Source organism: Cydia strobilella, chromosome 24 (genome assembly GCF_947568885.1).
Source record: "Cydia strobilella chromosome 24, ilCydStro3.1, whole genome shotgun sequence".
NCBI classification, from domain to species: Eukaryota; Metazoa; Arthropoda; class Insecta; order Lepidoptera; family Tortricidae; genus Cydia; species Cydia strobilella.
In genome coordinates this window covers 5,716,376-5,736,281 of record NC_086064.1, presented here as the reverse complement: position 1 = coordinate 5,736,281, position 19,906 = coordinate 5,716,376, and the positions used below count along the sequence as shown (strand labels likewise).

General features: G+C 45.6%; 7 protein-coding genes and 1 pseudogene across 7 annotated transcripts; all 8 read left to right on the top strand.

Annotated features, from left to right (window-relative positions):
• The first annotated feature begins 417 nt into the window (after positions 1–417).
• On the top strand, positions 418–8,238 carry LOC134752451 (uncharacterized; annotated as a pseudogene).
• On the top strand, positions 3,840–4,520 carry LOC134752083 (late histone H1-like). The gene has a single exon (XM_063687644.1). It carries the CDS (start codon positions 3,840–3,842, stop codon positions 4,518–4,520), a length of 681 nt encoding a protein of 226 aa, XP_063543714.1.
• LOC134752087 (histone H2A) lies at positions 5,275–5,649 on the top strand. The gene has a single exon (XM_063687647.1). It carries the CDS (start codon positions 5,275–5,277, stop codon positions 5,647–5,649), a length of 375 nt encoding a protein of 124 aa, XP_063543717.1.
• On the top strand, positions 6,447–6,824 carry LOC134752084 (histone H2B). The gene has a single exon (XM_063687645.1). It carries the CDS (start codon positions 6,447–6,449, stop codon positions 6,822–6,824), a length of 378 nt encoding a protein of 125 aa, XP_063543715.1.
• Positions 8,239–9,119: 881 nt separating the features above from the next.
• LOC134752450 (histone H4) lies at positions 9,120–9,431 on the top strand. The gene has a single exon (XM_063688152.1). It carries the CDS (start codon positions 9,120–9,122, stop codon positions 9,429–9,431), a length of 312 nt encoding a protein of 103 aa, XP_063544222.1.
• Positions 9,432–11,255: 1,824 nt separating this feature from the next.
• Positions 11,256–11,936, top strand: LOC134752344 (late histone H1-like). Its single transcript, XM_063688023.1, has one exon. The coding sequence runs from the start codon at positions 11,256–11,258 to the stop codon at positions 11,934–11,936; it is 681 nt and encodes a 226-aa protein (XP_063544093.1).
• A 754-nt stretch (positions 11,937–12,690) lies between these two features.
• LOC134752534 (histone H2A) lies at positions 12,691–13,065 on the top strand. Its single transcript, XM_063688229.1, has one exon. The coding sequence runs from the start codon at positions 12,691–12,693 to the stop codon at positions 13,063–13,065; it is 375 nt and encodes a 124-aa protein (XP_063544299.1).
• A 797-nt stretch (positions 13,066–13,862) lies between these two features.
• On the top strand, positions 13,863–14,240 carry LOC134752232 (histone H2B). The gene has a single exon (XM_063687859.1). The coding sequence runs from the start codon at positions 13,863–13,865 to the stop codon at positions 14,238–14,240; it is 378 nt and encodes a 125-aa protein (XP_063543929.1).
• Positions 14,241–19,906: the final 5,666 nt, after the last annotated feature.

Sequence of the window (19,906 nt, the reverse complement as noted above, 5' to 3'; positions counted from 1 at the left end):
CATAACCTGACCTAACTTATAAACCTATTTTATAAAATACTAACCTAACTTTAATAACCTGACCTAACTCGATTGAACCGGCTATCGAGGCGAATTTCGATAGCGATGACTGTTATTTAAATGAAATATATGTATGTATGTATGTATGTATGTATTTATTTATTTATTTATTTATTAATTAATATTTCAATTATATTATTGTTATTCTAATCAGAAATTTTGTGTTGGTGAGAAAGGAAGAGGGGCGAGGGGGACGTGTATGTGAATTTTATAGCCCTCTCGCTCACACGGACACTAACCCCGTCCCTTTCCGACCAGCCAGCACGTATAAATAGCGACTCGCTGGCGAAAAATCGCTTATTCCCTCTCGTGACTCGTTAACGTAACGTACACGCACGCGTATTATTATTATTCACAATGGCCCGTACCAAGCAGACCGCTCGTAAATCCACCGGTGGTAAAGCGCCCCGCAAACAGCTCGCCACCAAGGCGGCCCGCAAGAGCGCGCCCGCCACCGGCGGCGTCAAGAAGCCCCATCGTTACAGGCCCGGCACCGTCGCCCTCCGTGAGATCCGTCGCTACCAGAAGAGCACTGAGCTTCTGATCCGCAAGCTGCCCTTCCAGCGTCTGGTGCGTGAGATCGCTCAGGACTTCAAGACCGATCTGCGCTTCCAGAGCTCTGCCGTTATGGCTCTCCAGGAGGCCAGCGAGGCTTACCTCGTCGGTCTCTTCGAGGACACCAATCTGTGCGCTATCCACGCCAAGCGTGTGACCATCATGCCCAAGGACATCCAGCTGGCTCGCAGGATCCGCGGTGAACGTGCCTAAACCACCACGTTTAAACTGGCACGGAGCAACATCACAGGACGCAGTCTGCGCGAACGCATACGGTTACATTATATGTATTATTTTGTACCACGCGTTTTGCGTCTGGACGTGCGAACGTGACGCTTCTGTCAGTCATATATCAAAAGGCCCTTTTCAGGGCCACACATGATTCTAAAATTCACAATTGTTTCTTTGAACAAACACTTGCGTAGATAAATCGATCGATCGATCACTGCATGGTCATTACGAAAAAAAAAAAAAAAAAAATATATATATATAATTTACACATAACCAACCGTACACAAAATGTACGGAGGTATATATGAAATTTAACTGCAATACACGAAATACTACTATACTGTAAGGATTATTTAAGAAAGAACTTATTTCCTATAATAATAGGAGTTAACACACTAATAGATTGGAAAGTAAATTAAAATCGTCACGTGACTCTCATATTAAGCGCTATTTTATTATATCGACAAAATTATTACCACTGATTGAATGCTTACAAAAATATTAGAGGAGAAGAATCCTTCACAAGAGGATCTAATCCGTAAGCCGGCCGCCGTTTTTATAGTATATATTATCCCCTACGTCTAAACCTAAGTATCCAAAATTAATTTAAATATCATATAATATGAAATTATTTATCAATAGGTATATATAATATTATATTTCTTTAGATATATGAAAAGTAAGTCAAATAATAATGCTCTGATATATCTTACCCCGTCCCCCGTCGCCCCGCAATAGGGTAAAACGTATAAATAGCGGCAAAATGATGGCTAGCTAGCTATTCCACTCGTGTCGACGCGCGGCGCAAGTCGTGTGTTGAGTATTCCGTTCGAGAAGTCTAATCTCTACTACAACAAGTCGCAATGACCGGTCGCGGTAAGGGAGGTAAAGGTCTGGGGAAAGGAGGAGCCAAGCGCCACAGGAAGGTGCTCCGTGATAACATCCAGGGTATCACCAAGCCCGCCATCCGTCGTCTCGCCCGCAGAGGTGGCGTCAAGCGTATCTCCGGCCTGATCTACGAGGAGACCCGCGGCGTTCTCAAGGTGTTCCTCGAGAACGTGATCCGTGACGCGGTCACCTACACCGAGCACGCCAAGAGGAAGACCGTCACCGCCATGGACGTCGTCTACGCTCTGAAGCGTCAAGGCCGCACCCTCTACGGTTTCGGAGGTTAAGCGCTGCACTGTCAGCGTCGTCGCGCGCGATATCGTGTAATATGTACTAACGTGGGTATTACCGTATCGCGCAGACGCAAATAAAAAAAAAAAGGCCCTTTTCAGGGCCGCAAATAATTCTATGATACGATTACGATAAAAAGTTTCAGTAGCGACACAGACGGACAAACAATCGATCTCTACCCATCCTATGTTATCCAAAATATCTACTAAATAACTACTAATAATCTAGTATCGTCGTAGGTGGTACGTACATTTATTACAATTACTTACTTACCCGGCACCGCGCAACACTTCTAACTTCTACAGCGTCCAGCTCGTAAGCATCGCTTGTGCTAAGTATCTATTGATACCAGAGGAAGCGAAACAATCCAAAATTGAACCACGAGCGGTACATACAAAATTGGAATCTTGAGGGTTTCATCAACATTTTTAGTTTCACCACACCAACCCGAAGAAGAAAATATTAATTAACTGGTAAAAGATATATATATATATATTTTTTTTTTTTTTTTTTTTTTTTTTTTTTTTTTTTTTTTTAATAACACCATCATATACTTATAAACAATCACATGCAACCGCACACACCACATTTTACTTTACCCGCGAACCTCACCTGACCTGTGAGTGATCTGCTACTGATAATGACGACTAGTCGATGAACTGACCAATTAGATAAAGGATTCGCAAATAGTGCACAAAACGGACAGGGACACCCAACATCCCCGCACCCACTCACCTCACTTTACAAAAAAAAAAAAAAAAAAAAAAAAAAAAGAAAGTATAATATAAACACAGGTTTTAGACTTCTCGTGTTCCTATGATGATGAATACATAATATTTAGGTACTTACATATAATATATACATATCAACCTAAACAGATTTTTATGTCAAAATAATTTATATCGTTTGTTCCAATATCAACATTCAGATAATATCATACGTTAAATTATTATAAATAAATACGCCGGACCAAAAACTAAATAAATCTAAACGACGACCTACACGAGACTCTTACCTACTACGATGCCCGCACGCACGTGTCGCGCTGTATGATCCTCGTAGAAGAAGAGAGTTTAACTATACGAATTATAATAATATTCATTAATACGATATCTTAATGTATAATATAACATAACATAATTATTTAAATTTAATATAAAGTACCTATCCCGTTTTACGTCGGTACCGGCAGAGAGCAAACCACTGAACGTAGGCAATGCAATCCAAGTCGCGGTACGGCTGTTTTACGACAGTGAAGACAACAAGTCAAAATAACATTATAAATATAATTTTCTAATGTTGTTATTGTGTCACATCTATCTATGGTATCTTCGCATTTAACTGGAGGACACATAATAGTGTTAGATGTGATTTTAATTAAGAAAAATCACTTTTTAAACTGACCCGAGGTGTCCGCAACCTATAATACCAAAAGTAAAGTTCTCTCATTCGTTTATCGGCGTTCCAAATCCTAAAACTTCTATTAAAATACGTATATCAATTCATAAAGAATGTATATGTGCAATTTTATTATAATCATTATAATATAATTCACTATAAATTTAGTTTAATCATAAACGAGTAAGTGAAAACTTGGAAGTGTTATTACGAGAAAACGTCCCGCGACATGAGGGTCTGCGTTACGGTTAAGCCGGAGTATATATAAAAAGTGGCGCCCCCAATAAGCCGTGTTTAGTACTCGCCAGCGCAGCGCTCCGCTTACACGCGTCCGCTGTATTCTCTTTGCGCAGTTTGTGCGATTTACTAATTTACTTTACTTACTTACTTGACGATTAATAAATAAATAAATAAATATGGCCGACACCGCAGTTGCTGCCGACGCTCCCGCCCCGGCGACGCCCGCGAAGAAGCCTAAGGCGTCCGCCTCCGCTGGCGCTAAGAAGCCTAAGGCGAAACCCACCCACCCTAAGACGTCCGAGATGGTTAACAGCGCCATCAAGGAGTTGAAGGAGAGAAGCGGTTCGTCCCTGCAGGCTATCAAGAAGTACATCGCCGCCCAGTACAAGGTCGACGCCGAGAAGCTGGCCCCTTTCATCAGAAAATATCTTAAGAGCGCAGTCGAATCCGGCGCACTCATTCAGACCAAAGGCAAGGGCGCGTCCGGCTCCTTCAAACTGGAGTCGAAGTCATCATCGGCCGGCAAGAAGCCCGCCGCGGCCAAGAAATCTAGCGCCGCTAAATCTTCAGCCGCCGCTAAGAAGCCCGCCGCAGCTAAGCCCGCTAAGGCGAAGAAGGCCGCTGCGTCCCCGGCCAAGCCTAAGGCCGCCACGAAGGACAAGAAGGCTGCCGCCGCCAAGAAGAAGCCCGCCGCGAAGAAACCTTCCACCCCCGCCAAGGGCAAGAGCGCCGCCGCGCCTAAGGCCAAGAAGACCGCGAAGCCGCCGACCAAGAAGCCTAAAGCTCCCAAGCCCAAGAAGGCCGCGGCCGCTCCCAAAGCGAAGCCCGCCGCCAAGAAGGCTGCCTCGAAGAAGTAAGAAGACTGCGTCACATTGTCGTCGTCGTACTTACATCGGCCGTGATGGTGGAGGATATGTCGATTGTCGTCGCTATATATCGTATATACGACGACGTGTCGCCTGTTCACACGCCTCTCGTCATACGCCTGTGCGCGTTAAACGCACATCAAAAAGCCCTTTTCAGGGCTAACAAATTTATTCAAAGGTTCATATCGCCTCTGTTTCATTGCAATAAGCACACACACACATACATACACGAGTCGATCGATCGCAATCAATATAAAAAGTCAATCTCAAATCGAGTCTTATGGCAAAAGTCTCAAGATTATTGATGATCTCACTGATAAGACTGATTAGGTTAGGTTTTCATGAATACTTACACAGAATATTTTCTTATCGATGGTGAATGATGATAAATATAACTGTATTATTTGAAGTCTTAGATTTACAACAACAACAACTACATAAATATAAGTATATAATTTACGGAATATTTTTTGTTAATTGTGTCATTTTTATTAGGTATACTTTGATGTATAAATTGAAATGTTTTTATTTTATATCTATCTCTTTCTAATTTGCGCTCTTGCACGCGACTCGTTGATTGGTCGATCGGGCTCGTGTTATGTCGGCTCGTTGTATCCCCACTATCAGCGTACACCGTGAACGTATAAAATAAAGGCAACTACTAAAAAAGAGCGTATACACTCGCAAGCAAGCAATCGTGCTCTCGTTTCGTGTGTGTAAACTAAACTTAAATCTCTCTTTAAACATGTCTGGACGCGGTAAAGGTGGCAAGGTTAAGGGAAAGGCAAAGTCCCGTTCTAACCGTGCCGGACTTCAGTTCCCCGTCGGTCGTATCCACAGGCTTCTACGCAAGGGCAACTACGCCGAGCGCGTCGGTGCCGGTGCCCCGGTGTACCTAGCCGCCGTCATGGAGTACCTGGCCGCTGAGGTTCTCGAGTTGGCAGGCAACGCCGCTCGCGACAACAAGAAGACCAGGATCATCCCTAGGCATCTCCAGCTGGCGATCCGCAACGACGAGGAGTTGAACAAGCTCCTCTCCGGTGTGACCATCGCCCAGGGTGGTGTGCTGCCTAACATTCAGGCCGTGCTCCTGCCCAAGAAGACCGAGAAGAAGGCTTAAGTGTACTCACTTCTCATCAGGCTACATCTCTAGCGGTAACACCCGGCGTTTGGTGAATGTGGCCTCTGTTATATTCCCGCCCGAGTGACCGTTACAAAAGGCCCTTTTCAGGGCCACAATATGATTCTGTGATAACGTTGTAAGTTTCATGGCATAACGCATACGTGTATGATGTCATTCGATCGATCAATATAATTATATCATATACATATATATGAACGATGAATGAATGAATGAATGTTATTACTTACGGTAAGTAGATAATTCTGAATTCTAATAAGATTATTTTTCTGATTGCAAAACACATCACTACACACGTCTCTATATGAGAGACTTGAGACATCGTTTCGTCAAGAAGTATAATAAATAAACGACAAATAAAGGTAATGTGATGGCTCAGAGCTATTACTTGCTCATCTACAGCAGTGTGTCACTGTAACAACAACAACAATAGTAAATAAACATAAAGCTATATACATTTAAATAATATAATTGTTATCCGCCTACGGTTTTGAACAAAACTGATGATGGTATAATCTATACGGCATTTGATATATTTTATAATCAAAATAATAATACCTATATGTAAGTAATATCAATACGCGCTCTCACTCCCCACCATGCCGACCGACGATACTAATGATGCACGAACGCTATTGGTCGATATACCGCGAGCGCGACGCTCGATCTTTAATCCCCTATTTCCCGTTCTCCGCTTTAACAAAATGAGCGCAACTTAGTACGAAATTTTTATTCTCAGTTCGACTATCGTACTGTAAGCATCTAACTATATCACAATGCCACCCAAGACTAGCGGTAAGGCCGCCAAGAAATCCGGCAAGGCCCAGAAGAACATCTCCAAGTCGGACTCGAAGAAAAAGAAGAAGCATAAGCGCAAGGAGAGCTACGCCATTTACATCTACAAGGTGCTCAAGCAGGTCCACCCCGACACCGGTATCTCCAGCAAGGCCATGTCGATCATGAACTCTTTCGTGAACGACATCTTCGAGCGCATCGCCGCCGAGGCCTCCCGCCTCGCTCACTACAACAAGAGGTCCACCATCACCAGCAGGGAGGTGCAGACATCCGTGAGGCTCTTGCTGCCCGGTGAGCTCGCCAAGCACGCCGTCAGTGAAGGCACCAAGGCCGTCACCAAGTACACCAGCTCCAAGTAAGCGTCCGTCGTTCCTCGTATGCTATCTGTCTTCTCAATACACTTTTAGTGTAATGGGTTTAGGTAGTTCGTATTGCGACACGACACGCTGCGAGAGTGTGGTTTGTACAACAACCAAAAAGGCCCTTTTCAGGGCCACAAATACGTTCTGAATATATAATATAAGAAGTTTCTAGATAGCCGTGCATACGGTGTCAATCGGTATCAACACGAAAGTTGTATCAACATGTAAGAGTATTAAATAAGGAATCAACAATACACACATACACTTAGTGTATGCATATGTGTAACGTGAGACGTTATGGATATTAAATTTAGGTTAGGTTTTTATAAAATAAGTAGTTATGTTAGGTTTCGCGGAGTTAGGTTAGGTTTTGAATGACATTATAAAAAAAAGTTAGGTTTGATCGGTTTGAACTTTGACCTAACCTAACCTAACTCGATCAAACCTAACTCCGCGAAACCAAACATAACCTGACATTATAAAAAAAAGTTAGGTTAGGTTTTGAGTGACAAAAAAAAAAAACCTAACCTAACTTTGACCTAACCTAACCTAACTCGATCAAACCTAACTCCGCGAAACCTAACATAACCTGACCTAACTTATAAACCTATTTTATAAAATACTAACCTAACTTTAATAACCTGACCTAACTCGATTGAACCGGCTATCGAGGCGAATTTCGATAGCGATGACTGTTATTTAAATGAAATATATGTATGTATGTATGTATGTATGTATTTATTTATTTATTTATTTATTAATTAATATTTCAATTATATTATTGTTATTCTAATCAGAAATTTTGTGTTGGTGAGAAAGGAAGAGGGGCGAGGGGGACGTGTATGTGAATTTTATAGCCCTCTCGCTCACACGGACACTAACCCCGTCCCTTTCCGACCAGCCAGCACGTATAAATAGCGACTCGCTGGCGAAAAATCGCTTATTCCCTCTCGTGACTCGTTAACGTAACGTACACGCACGCGTATTATTATTATTCACAATGGCCCGTACCAAGCAGACCGCTCGTAAATCCACCGGTGGTAAAGCGCCCCGCAAACAGCTCGCCACCAAGGCGGCCCGCAAGAGCGCGCCCGCCACCGGCGGCGTCAAGAAGCCCCATCGTTACAGGCCCGGCACCGTCGCCCTCCGTGAGATCCGTCGCTACCAGAAGAGCACTGAGCTTCTGATCCGCAAGCTGCCCTTCCAGCGTCTGGTGCGTGAGATCGCTCAGGACTTCAAGACCGATCTGCGCTTCCAGAGCTCTGCCGTTATGGCTCTCCAGGAGGCCAGCGAGGCTTACCTCGTCGGTCTCTTCGAGGACACCAATCTGTGCGCTATCCACGCCAAGCGTGTGACCATCATGCCCAAGGACATCCAGCTGGCTCGCAGGATCCGCGGTGAACGTGCCTAAACCACCACGTTTAAACTGGCACGGAGCAACATCACAGGACGCAGTCTGCGCGAACGCATACGGTTACATTATATGTATTATTTTGTACCACGCGTTTTGCGTCTGGACGTGCGAACGTGACGCTTCTGTCAGTCATATATCAAAAGGCCCTTTTCAGGGCCACACATGATTCTAAAATTCACAATTGTTTCTTTGAACAAACACTTGCGTAGATAAATCGATCGATCGATCACTGCATGGTCATTACGAAAAAAAAAAAAAAAAAAATATATATATATAATTTACACATAACCAACCGTACACAAAATGTACGGAGGTATATATGAAATTTAACTGCAATACACGAAATACTACTATACTGTAAGGATTATTTAAGAAAGAACTTATTTCCTATAATAATAGGAGTTAACACACTAATAGATTGGAAAGTAAATTAAAATCGTCACGTGACTCTCATATTAAGCGCTATTTTATTATATCGACAAAATTATTACCACTGATTGAATGCTTACAAAAATATTAGAGGAGAAGAATCCTTCACAAGAGGATCTAATCCGTAAGCCGGCCGCCGTTTTTATAGTATATATTATCCCCTACGTCTAAACCTAAGTATCCAAAATTAATTTAAATATCATATAATATGAAATTATTTATCAATAGGTATATATAATATTATATTTCTTTAGATATATGAAAAGTAAGTCAAATAATAATGCTCTGATATATCTTACCCCGTCCCCCGTCGCCCCGCAATAGGGTAAAACGTATAAATAGCGGCAAAATGATGGCTAGCTAGCTATTCCACTCGTGTCGACGCGCGGCGCAAGTCGTGTGTTGAGTATTCCGTTCGAGAAGTCTAATCTCTACTACAACAAGTCGCAATGACCGGTCGCGGTAAGGGAGGTAAAGGTCTGGGGAAAGGAGGAGCCAAGCGCCACAGGAAGGTGCTCCGTGATAACATCCAGGGTATCACCAAGCCCGCCATCCGTCGTCTCGCCCGCAGAGGTGGCGTCAAGCGTATCTCCGGCCTGATCTACGAGGAGACCCGCGGCGTTCTCAAGGTGTTCCTCGAGAACGTGATCCGTGACGCGGTCACCTACACCGAGCACGCCAAGAGGAAGACCGTCACCGCCATGGACGTCGTCTACGCTCTGAAGCGTCAAGGCCGCACCCTCTACGGTTTCGGAGGTTAAGCGCTGCACTGTCAGCGTCGTCGCGCGCGATATCGTGTAATATGTACTAACGTGGGTATTACCGTATCGCGCAGACGCAAATAAAAAAAAAAAGGCCCTTTTCAGGGCCGCAAATAATTCTATGATACGATTACGATAAAAAGTTTCAGTAGCGACACAGACGGACAAACAATCGATCTCTACCCATCCTATGTTATCCAAAATATCTACTAAATAACTACTAATAATCTAGTATCGTCGTAGGTGGTACGTACATTTATTACAATTACTTACTTACCCGGCACCGCGCAACACTTCTAACTTCTACAGCGTCCAGCTCGTAAGCATCGCTTGTGCTAAGTATCTATTGATACCAGAGGAAGCGAAACAATCCAAAATTGAACCACGAGCGGTACATACAAAATTGGAATCTTGAGGGTTTCATCAACATTTTTAGTTTCACCACACCAACCCGAAGAAGAAAATATTAATTAACTGGTAAAAGATATATATATATATATTTTTTTTTTTTTTTTTTTTTTTTTTTTTTTTTTTTTTTTTTTTTTTAATAACACCATCATATACTTATAAACAATCACATGCAACCGCACACACCACATTTTACTTTACCCGCGAACCTCACCTGACCTGTGAGTGATCTGCTACTGATAATGACGACTAGTCGATGAACTGACCAATTAGATAAAGGATTCGCAAATAGTGCACAAAACGGACAGGGACACCCAACATCCCCGCACCCACTCACCTCACTTTACAAAAAAAAAAAAAAAAAAAAAAAAAAAAGAAAGTATAATATAAACACAGGTTTTAGACTTCTCGTGTTCCTATGATGATGAATACATAATATTTAGGTACTTACATATAATATATACATATCAACCTAAACAGATTTTTATGTCAAAATAATTTATATCGTTTGTTCCAATATCAACATTCAGATAATATCATACGTTAAATTATTATAAATAAATACGCCGGACCAAAAACTAAATAAATCTAAACGACGACCTACACGAGACTCTTACCTACTACGATGCCCGCACGCACGTGTCGCGCTGTATGATCCTCGTAGAAGAAGAGAGTTTAACTATACGAATTATAATAATATTCATTAATACGATATCTTAATGTATAATATAACATAACATAATTATTTAAATTTAATATAAAGTACCTATCCCGTTTTACGTCGGTACCGGCAGAGAGCAAACCACTGAACGTAGGCAATGCAATCCAAGTCGCGGTACGGCTGTTTTACGACAGTGAAGACAACAAGTCAAAATAACATTATAAATATAATTTTCTAATGTTGTTATTGTGTCACATCTATCTATGGTATCTTCGCATTTAACTGGAGGACACATAATAGTGTTAGATGTGATTTTAATTAAGAAAAATCACTTTTTAAACTGACCCGAGGTGTCCGCAACCTATAATACCAAAAGTAAAGTTCTCTCATTCGTTTATCGGCGTTCCAAATCCTAAAACTTCTATTAAAATACGTATATCAATTCATAAAGAATGTATATGTGCAATTTTATTATAATCATTATAATATAATTCACTATAAATTTAGTTTAATCATAAACGAGTAAGTGAAAACTTGGAAGTGTTATTACGAGAAAACGTCCCGCGACATGAGGGTCTGCGTTACGGTTAAGCCGGAGTATATATAAAAAGTGGCGCCCCCAATAAGCCGTGTTTAGTACTCGCCAGCGCAGCGCTCCGCTTACACGCGTCCGCTGTATTCTCTTTGCGCAGTTTGTGCGATTTACTAATTTACTTTACTTACTTACTTGACGATTAATAAATAAATAAATAAATATGGCCGACACCGCAGTTGCTGCCGACGCTCCCGCCCCGGCGACGCCCGCGAAGAAGCCTAAGGCGTCCGCCTCCGCTGGCGCTAAGAAGCCTAAGGCGAAACCCACCCACCCTAAGACGTCCGAGATGGTTAACAGCGCCATCAAGGAGTTGAAGGAGAGAAGCGGTTCGTCCCTGCAGGCTATCAAGAAGTACATCGCCGCCCAGTACAAGGTCGACGCCGAGAAGCTGGCCCCTTTCATCAGAAAATATCTTAAGAGCGCAGTCGAATCCGGCGCACTCATTCAGACCAAAGGCAAGGGCGCGTCCGGCTCCTTCAAACTGGAGTCGAAGTCATCATCGGCCGGCAAGAAGCCCGCCGCGGCCAAGAAATCTAGCGCCGCTAAATCTTCAGCCGCCGCTAAGAAGCCCGCCGCAGCTAAGCCCGCTAAGGCGAAGAAGGCCGCTGCGTCCCCGGCCAAGCCTAAGGCCGCCACGAAGGACAAGAAGGCTGCCGCCGCCAAGAAGAAGCCCGCCGCGAAGAAACCTTCCACCCCCGCCAAGGGCAAGAGCGCCGCCGCGCCTAAGGCCAAGAAGACCGCGAAGCCGCCGACCAAGAAGCCTAAAGCTCCCAAGCCCAAGAAGGCCGCGGCCGCTCCCAAAGCGAAGCCCGCCGCCAAGAAGGCTGCCTCGAAGAAGTAAGAAGACTGCGTCACATTGTCGTCGTCGTACTTACATCGGCCGTGATGGTGGAGGATATGTCGATTGTCGTCGCTATATATCGTATATACGACGACGTGTCGCCTGTTCACACGCCTCTCGTCATACGCCTGTGCGCGTTAAACGCACATCAAAAAGCCCTTTTCAGGGCTAACAAATTTATTCAAAGGTTCATATCGCCTCTGTTTCATTGCAATAAGCACACACACACATACATACACGAGTCGATCGATCGCAATCAATATAAAAAGTCAATCTCAAATCGAGTCTTATGGCAAAAGTCTCAAGATTATTGATGATCTCACTGATAAGACTGATTAGGTTAGGTTTTCATGAATACTTACACAGAATATTTTCTTATCGATGGTGAATGATGATAAATATAACTGTATTATTTGAAGTCTTAGATTTACAACAACAACAACTACATAAATATAAGTATATAATTTACGGAATATTTTTTGTTAATTGTGTCATTTTTATTAGGTATACTTTGATGTATAAATTGAAATGTTTTTATTTTATATCTATCTCTTTCTAATTTGCGCTCTTGCACGCGACTCGTTGATTGGTCGATCGGGCTCGTGTTATGTCGGCTCGTTGTATCCCCACTATCAGCGTACACCGTGAACGTATAAAATAAAGGCAACTACTAAAAAAGAGCGTATACACTCGCAAGCAAGCAATCGTGCTCTCGTTTCGTGTGTGTAAACTAAACTTAAATCTCTCTTTAAACATGTCTGGACGCGGTAAAGGTGGCAAGGTTAAGGGAAAGGCAAAGTCCCGTTCTAACCGTGCCGGACTTCAGTTCCCCGTCGGTCGTATCCACAGGCTTCTACGCAAGGGCAACTACGCCGAGCGCGTCGGTGCCGGTGCCCCGGTGTACCTAGCCGCCGTCATGGAGTACCTGGCCGCTGAGGTTCTCGAGTTGGCAGGCAACGCCGCTCGCGACAACAAGAAGACCAGGATCATCCCTAGGCATCTCCAGCTGGCGATCCGCAACGACGAGGAGTTGAACAAGCTCCTCTCCGGTGTGACCATCGCCCAGGGTGGTGTGCTGCCTAACATTCAGGCCGTGCTCCTGCCCAAGAAGACCGAGAAGAAGGCTTAAGTGTACTCACTTCTCATCAGGCTACATCTCTAGCGGTAACACCCGGCGTTTGGTGAATGTGGCCTCTGTTATATTCCCGCCCGAGTGACCGTTACAAAAGGCCCTTTTCAGGGCCACAATATGATTCTGTGATAACGTTGTAAGTTTCATGGCATAACGCATACGTGTATGATGTCATTCGATCGATCAATATAATTATATCATATACATATATATGAACGATGAATGAATGAATGAATGTTATTACTTACGGTAAGTAGATAATTCTGAATTCTAATAAGATTATTTTTCTGATTGCAAAACACATCACTACACACGTCTCTATATGAGAGACTTGAGACATCGTTTCGTCAAGAAGTATAATAAATAAACGACAAATAAAGGTAATGTGATGGCTCAGAGCTATTACTTGCTCATCTACAGCAGTGTGTCACTGTAACAACAACAACAATAGTAAATAAACATAAAGCTATATACATTTAAATAATATAATTGTTATCCGCCTACGGTTTTGAACAAAACTGATGATGGTATAATCTATACGGCATTTGATATATTTTATAATCAAAATAATAATACCTATATGTAAGTAATATCAATACGCGCTCTCACTCCCCACCATGCCGACCGACGATACTAATGATGCACGAACGCTATTGGTCGATATACCGCGAGCGCGACGCTCGATCTTTAATCCCCTATTTCCCGTTCTCCGCTTTAACAAAATGAGCGCAACTTAGTACGAAATTTTTATTCTCAGTTCGACTATCGTACTGTAAGCATCTAACTATATCACAATGCCACCCAAGACTAGCGGTAAGGCCGCCAAGAAATCCGGCAAGGCCCAGAAGAACATCTCCAAGTCGGACTCGAAGAAAAAGAAGAAGCATAAGCGCAAGGAGAGCTACGCCATTTACATCTACAAGGTGCTCAAGCAGGTCCACCCCGACACCGGTATCTCCAGCAAGGCCATGTCGATCATGAACTCTTTCGTGAACGACATCTTCGAGCGCATCGCCGCCGAGGCCTCCCGCCTCGCTCACTACAACAAGAGGTCCACCATCACCAGCAGGGAGGTGCAGACATCCGTGAGGCTCTTGCTGCCCGGTGAGCTCGCCAAGCACGCCGTCAGTGAAGGCACCAAGGCCGTCACCAAGTACACCAGCTCCAAGTAAGCGTCCGTCGTTCCTCGTATGCTATCTGTCTTCTCAATACACTTTTAGTGTAATGGGTTTAGGTAGTTCGTATTGCGACACGACACGCTGCGAGAGTGTGGTTTGTACAACAACCAAAAAGGCCCTTTTCAGGGCCACAAATACGTTCTGAATATATAATATAAGAAGTTTCTAGATAGCCGTGCATACGGTGTCAATCGGTATCAACACGAAAGTTGTATCAACATGTAAGAGTATTAAATAAGGAATCAACAATACACACATACACTTAGTGTATGCATATGTGTAACGTGAGACGTTATGGATATTAAATTTAGGTTAGGTTTTTATAAAATAAGTAGTTATGTTAGGTTTCGCGGAGTTAGGTTAGGTTTTGAATGACATTATAAAAAAAAGTTAGGTTTGATCGGTTTGAACTTTGACCTAACCTAACCTAACTCGATCAAACCTAACTCCGCGAAACCAAACATAACCTGACATTATAAAAAAAAGTTAGGTTAGGTTTTGAGTGACAAAAAAAAAAAACCTAACCTAACTTTGACCTAACCTAACCTAACTCGATCAAACCTAACTCCGCGAAACCTAACATAACCTGACCTAACTTATAAACCTATTTTATAAAATACTAACCTAACTTTAATAACCTGACCTAACTCGATTGAACCGGCTATCGAGGCGAATTTCGATAGCGATGACTGTTATTTAAATGAAATATATGTATGTATGTATGTATGTATGTATTTATTTATTTATTTATTTATTAATTAATATTTCAATTATATTATTGTTATTCTAATCAGAAATTTTGTGTTGGTGAGAAAGGAAGAGGGGCGAGGGGGACGTGTATGTGAATTTTATAGCCCTCTCGCTCACACGGACACTAACCCCGTCCCTTTCCGACCAGCCAGCACGTATAAATAGCGACTCGCTGGCGAAAAATCGCTTATTCCCTCTCGTGACTCGTTAACGTAACGTACACGCACGCGTATTATTATTATTCACAATGGCCCGTACCAAGCAGACCGCTCGTAAATCCACCGGTGGTAAAGCGCCCCGCAAACAGCTCGCCACCAAGGCGGCCCGCAAGAGCGCGCCCGCCACCGGCGGCGTCAAGAAGCCCCATCGTTACAGGCCCGGCACCGTCGCCCTCCGTGAGATCCGTCGCTACCAGAAGAGCACTGAGCTTCTGATCCGCAAGCTGCCCTTCCAGCGTCTGGTGCGTGAGATCGCTCAGGACTTCAAGACCGATCTGCGCTTCCAGAGCTCTGCCGTTATGGCTCTCCAGGAGGCCAGCGAGGCTTACCTCGTCGGTCTCTTCGAGGACACCAATCTGTGCGCTATCCACGCCAAGCGTGTGACCATCATGCCCAAGGACATCCAGCTGGCTCGCAGGATCCGCGGTGAACGTGCCTAAACCACCACGTTTAAACTGGCACGGAGCAACATCACAGGACGCAGTCTGCGCGAACGCATACGGTTACATTATATGTATTATTTTGTACCACGCGTTTTGCGTCTGGACGTGCGAACGTGACGCTTCTGTCAGTCATATATCAAAAGGCCCTTTTCAGGGCCACACATGATTCTAAAATTCACAATTGTTTCTTTGAACAAACACTTGCGTAGATAAATCGATCGATCGATCACTGCATGGTCATTACGAAAAAAAAAAAAAAAAAAATATATATATATAATTTACACATAACCAACCGTACACAAAATGTACGGAGGTATATATGAAATTTAACTGCAATACACGAAATACTACTATACTGTAAGGATTATTTAAGAAAGAACTTATTTCCTATAATAATAGGAGTTAACACACTAATAGATTGGAAAGTAAATTAAAATCGTCACGTGACTCTCATATTAAGCGCTATTTTATTATATCGACAAAATTATTACCACTGATTGAATGCTTACAAAAATATTAGAGGAGAAGAATCCTTCACAAGAGGATCTAATCCGTAAGCCGGCCGCCGTTTTTATAGTATATATTATCCCCTACGTCTAAACCTAAGTATCCAAAATTAATTTAAATATCATATAATATGAAATTATTTATCAATAGGTATATATAATATTATATTTCTTTAGATATATGAAAAGTAAGTCAAATAATAATGCTCTGATATATCTTACCCCGTCCCCCGTCGCCCCGCAATAGGGTAAAACGTATAAATAGCGGCAAAATGATGGCTAGCTAGCTAGGATTGCCAACGGTACCCACCTGCACGGACGCACCCTACTCGCGCACCAGCTAATTCGTTCGTGTTTTTTCCTACGGAAAAAATAGGCGAATCGCGCCCGGCCCCGCCGGAGGGGACTACCAGCGTCTCCACTGAACCCTGCAGCCGCGAGGACCCGAACATGGACCTCGGCCGGCAGTAAAGCGTCGCAAGTGGACCCAAAGAAGATGAAGCCGCGCCGGGAAAACTCGCGACGGTCCCCCCTCGTCCCCGCGGATGAGGTGGGTAGATCGGAACGGGAAGTTTCCGGCATACCCGCACGAAACCCGCCTACGGAAACTGACCCCCCCGCTCACACGGGACGGGTAGGTAGTACGAAAAGCGGGTTTTCGCATCCACCCGCACCCACGACACCGCAGCCAGACGCCAAACACGACGACGAGCTCGCCGAGTTCAGCGACGTCCTGACCCCGACACCCACCGACGGCTCCCCAGAGCCGTGGCAAGCGGCCGACGCGGCCCCGGGAAGCACCTTTTCCCCGATTTCACGGGAAGCCCTGTGCCGGCTTACCCCTCGTGAGTTACTGGATCGTGATCGCATCCTGGTGGCTCGCCTGGGGGAGGTCGGCAACATGTCTCCAGCCATGGAGGCGTGGATGGCGGCATACATCAGGCTGCAAGGGCATGCCCTGGGAGAGGCGGGAAAGCTGCTGCCTGAAGACGCCCCTCTACTCCGCTTCGTGGAGAAGCACCCGGACCTCCTGTCACCTTCGGCAGTGAAGAGGAGACCGGAATGCAGCCCTCCAGAGAAGAAGGAACCGAAACGGGTCTGCCAAAACCCGTCTCCGCCTACCGACCCGCGACTCCGCGCCCAAGCGAGAGCCGCCCTGCAACCCACACCAGGCCCCCACAAGGGCCCTGACAGCGCCACAGCACGCACCGAAGCCCTCAAGCCGGGAGCAATAACCTCCAACAGCAACAGCAGCTACGCGAAGGCCGCAGCCCTCCCCTCGGGCGCAGCCAACGCGCACACAGCGACCACCGGCAGCAAGGCTGCAAAAAAAAAAGACGATACCATTAAAAAAAACAACAGCACCCAAAAAAATAAAGATACCTGCACTAAAAAGAGCAATAGTGCCAAGCAGCCTTGCGGTGAAGATGATGTGGGTACTCAAAAAAAAAAAAAACTCAAGTACCCACCCATTTTCGCCGAAATTCTTCCCAACTGGCCGAGGGTCCTAGAGGACCTTACGCAAGTACTTGGGACACCGCCCTTCACTACGCCGATAGGGGAGGGCATCCGCTTCGAACCCCGCTCCGAGGAGGAATACCGCATGGTAATTCGCCACCTATCCAAATTGGAAAAAGAAGCGACCGCTGCCATCACAGAAGCCGAGAAGAAGGGAGAGACCTCAGACATCATTAAGCCGCTTTTCAACATCTACGGGCTGGAGAGCGAGAAGCGGCTCAAAGTGGCCGTTAGAGGCCTCCCCATCAACACGCCTTCAGAGGAAGTCAAGACCGCCCTGGAGAAGCTGGGCCACCCCGTAGAATACGTAAAGGAGATCAACGCGAGAGCGGGACGCCCGGGCTGCATTTACTTCGTTCAGCTCGCGGGGACTGCCCGGGACCACGCGGGCATCTACGGGGTGTCTGAGCTACTCCATCTGAGGGGAATCAAGGTGGAGGCATGGCGCGGGAAGAAGGGGCCCGCGCAGTGCCACCGCTGCCAAGGTTTTGGCCACTCCTCTCATGGCTGCCACCGACAACTGGCCTGCGTCCGCTGCGCTGAACCGCACTGGGCCGGCCAGTGCACGAGACCACTGGAAGTAGAAGCCACATGCAGGAACTGTAGGGGACCGCACCCAGGAAACCACAGAAACTGCCCTGCTTTCAAGAGGGCTTACCGCCTATGGAAGGCCGGGAAATCATATTTCTCGGCCCCGTCGCGCCCAGGCCCCATCACCAACGCCACGGTCGCCAAGCCCACGGTGGAAGAGTCGGCGCCTTCAACATTGATGGCGCCGGCAAACCCCCCCACCCAAAGGGGGGTGGTACGACCGCAGCCGGCGAAGGAGCCCGGAACCGCTGCGAAAATGAAGCCCACACTCAAGACTGCCACCACGAAAACAGCGTCAACTCAAACGACGTCTGCCCAGACTCCGTCAACAGCTCCGGCACCAGCCCTCGAAACTGCCGCACGCCCCACGCCGCCGCCAGCACTAGCACCCACCTACTGCACACCCCCGGATGCCAACGACCCCTTCGACGCCCTCGTCTTAGAGGTCTTAAGCATGCCGGTCGGACCCAGAAGCCCCAGACGCGTCACGCCGCCGCCAGCGCCAGCACCCACCTACCGCACGCCCCCGGCTGCCGACCTCTTCGACGACCTCGTTGCGGTCTTGAGCAGCCCGGATGGACCTAGAAGCCCCAAACAATAACAACAACAACAACAGGGCCATACGAGCCCGCTAAGATGCCAGCCCACTTTTTGGGCCTCAAGAGACCCGCCCGTTGTAACGGGCGGCGGATAGAAACCGCCAAAGATCCAATGTAAGGATGGGAAGGCAATTCGCCCCTCCTTCGGAGGTGCGAAAGAAGCAATGGAAGCTAGCTAGCTATTCCACTCGTGTCGACGCGCGGCGCAAGTCGTGTGTTGAGTATTCCGTTCGAGAAGTCTAATCTCTACTACAACAAGTCGCAATGACCGGTCGCGGTAAGGGAGGTAAAGGTCTGGGGAAAGGAGGAGCCAAGCGCCACAGGAAGGTGCTCCGTGATAACATCCAGGGTATCACCAAGCCCGCCATCCGTCGTCTCGCCCGCAGAGGTGGCGTCAAGCGTATCTCCGGCCTGATCTACGAGGAGACCCGCGGCGTTCTCAAGGTGTTCCTCGAGAACGTGATCCGTGACGCGGTCACCTACACCGAGCACGCCAAGAGGAAGACCGTCACCGCCATGGACGTCGTCTACGCTCTGAAGCGTCAAGGCCGCACCCTCTACGGTTTCGGAGGTTAAGCGCTGCACTGTCAGCGTCGTCGCGCGCGATATCGTGTAATATGTACTAACGTGGGTATTACCGTATCGCGCAGACGCAAATAAAAAAAAAAAGGCCCTTTTCAGGGCCGCAAATAATTCTATGATACGATTACGATAAAAAGTTTCAGTAGCGACACAGACGGACAAACAATCGATCTCTACCCATCCTATGTTATCCAAAATATCTACTAAATAACTACTAATAATCTAGTATCGTCGTAGGTGGTACGTACATTTATTACAATTACTTACTTACCCGGCACCGCGCAACACTTCTAACTTCTACAGCGTCCAGCTCGTAAGCATCGCTTGTGCTAAGTATCTATTGATACCAGAGGAAGCGAAACAATCCAAAATTGAACCACGAGCGGTACATACAAAATTGGAATCTTGAGGGTTTCATCAACATTTTTAGTTTCACCACACCAACCCGAAGAA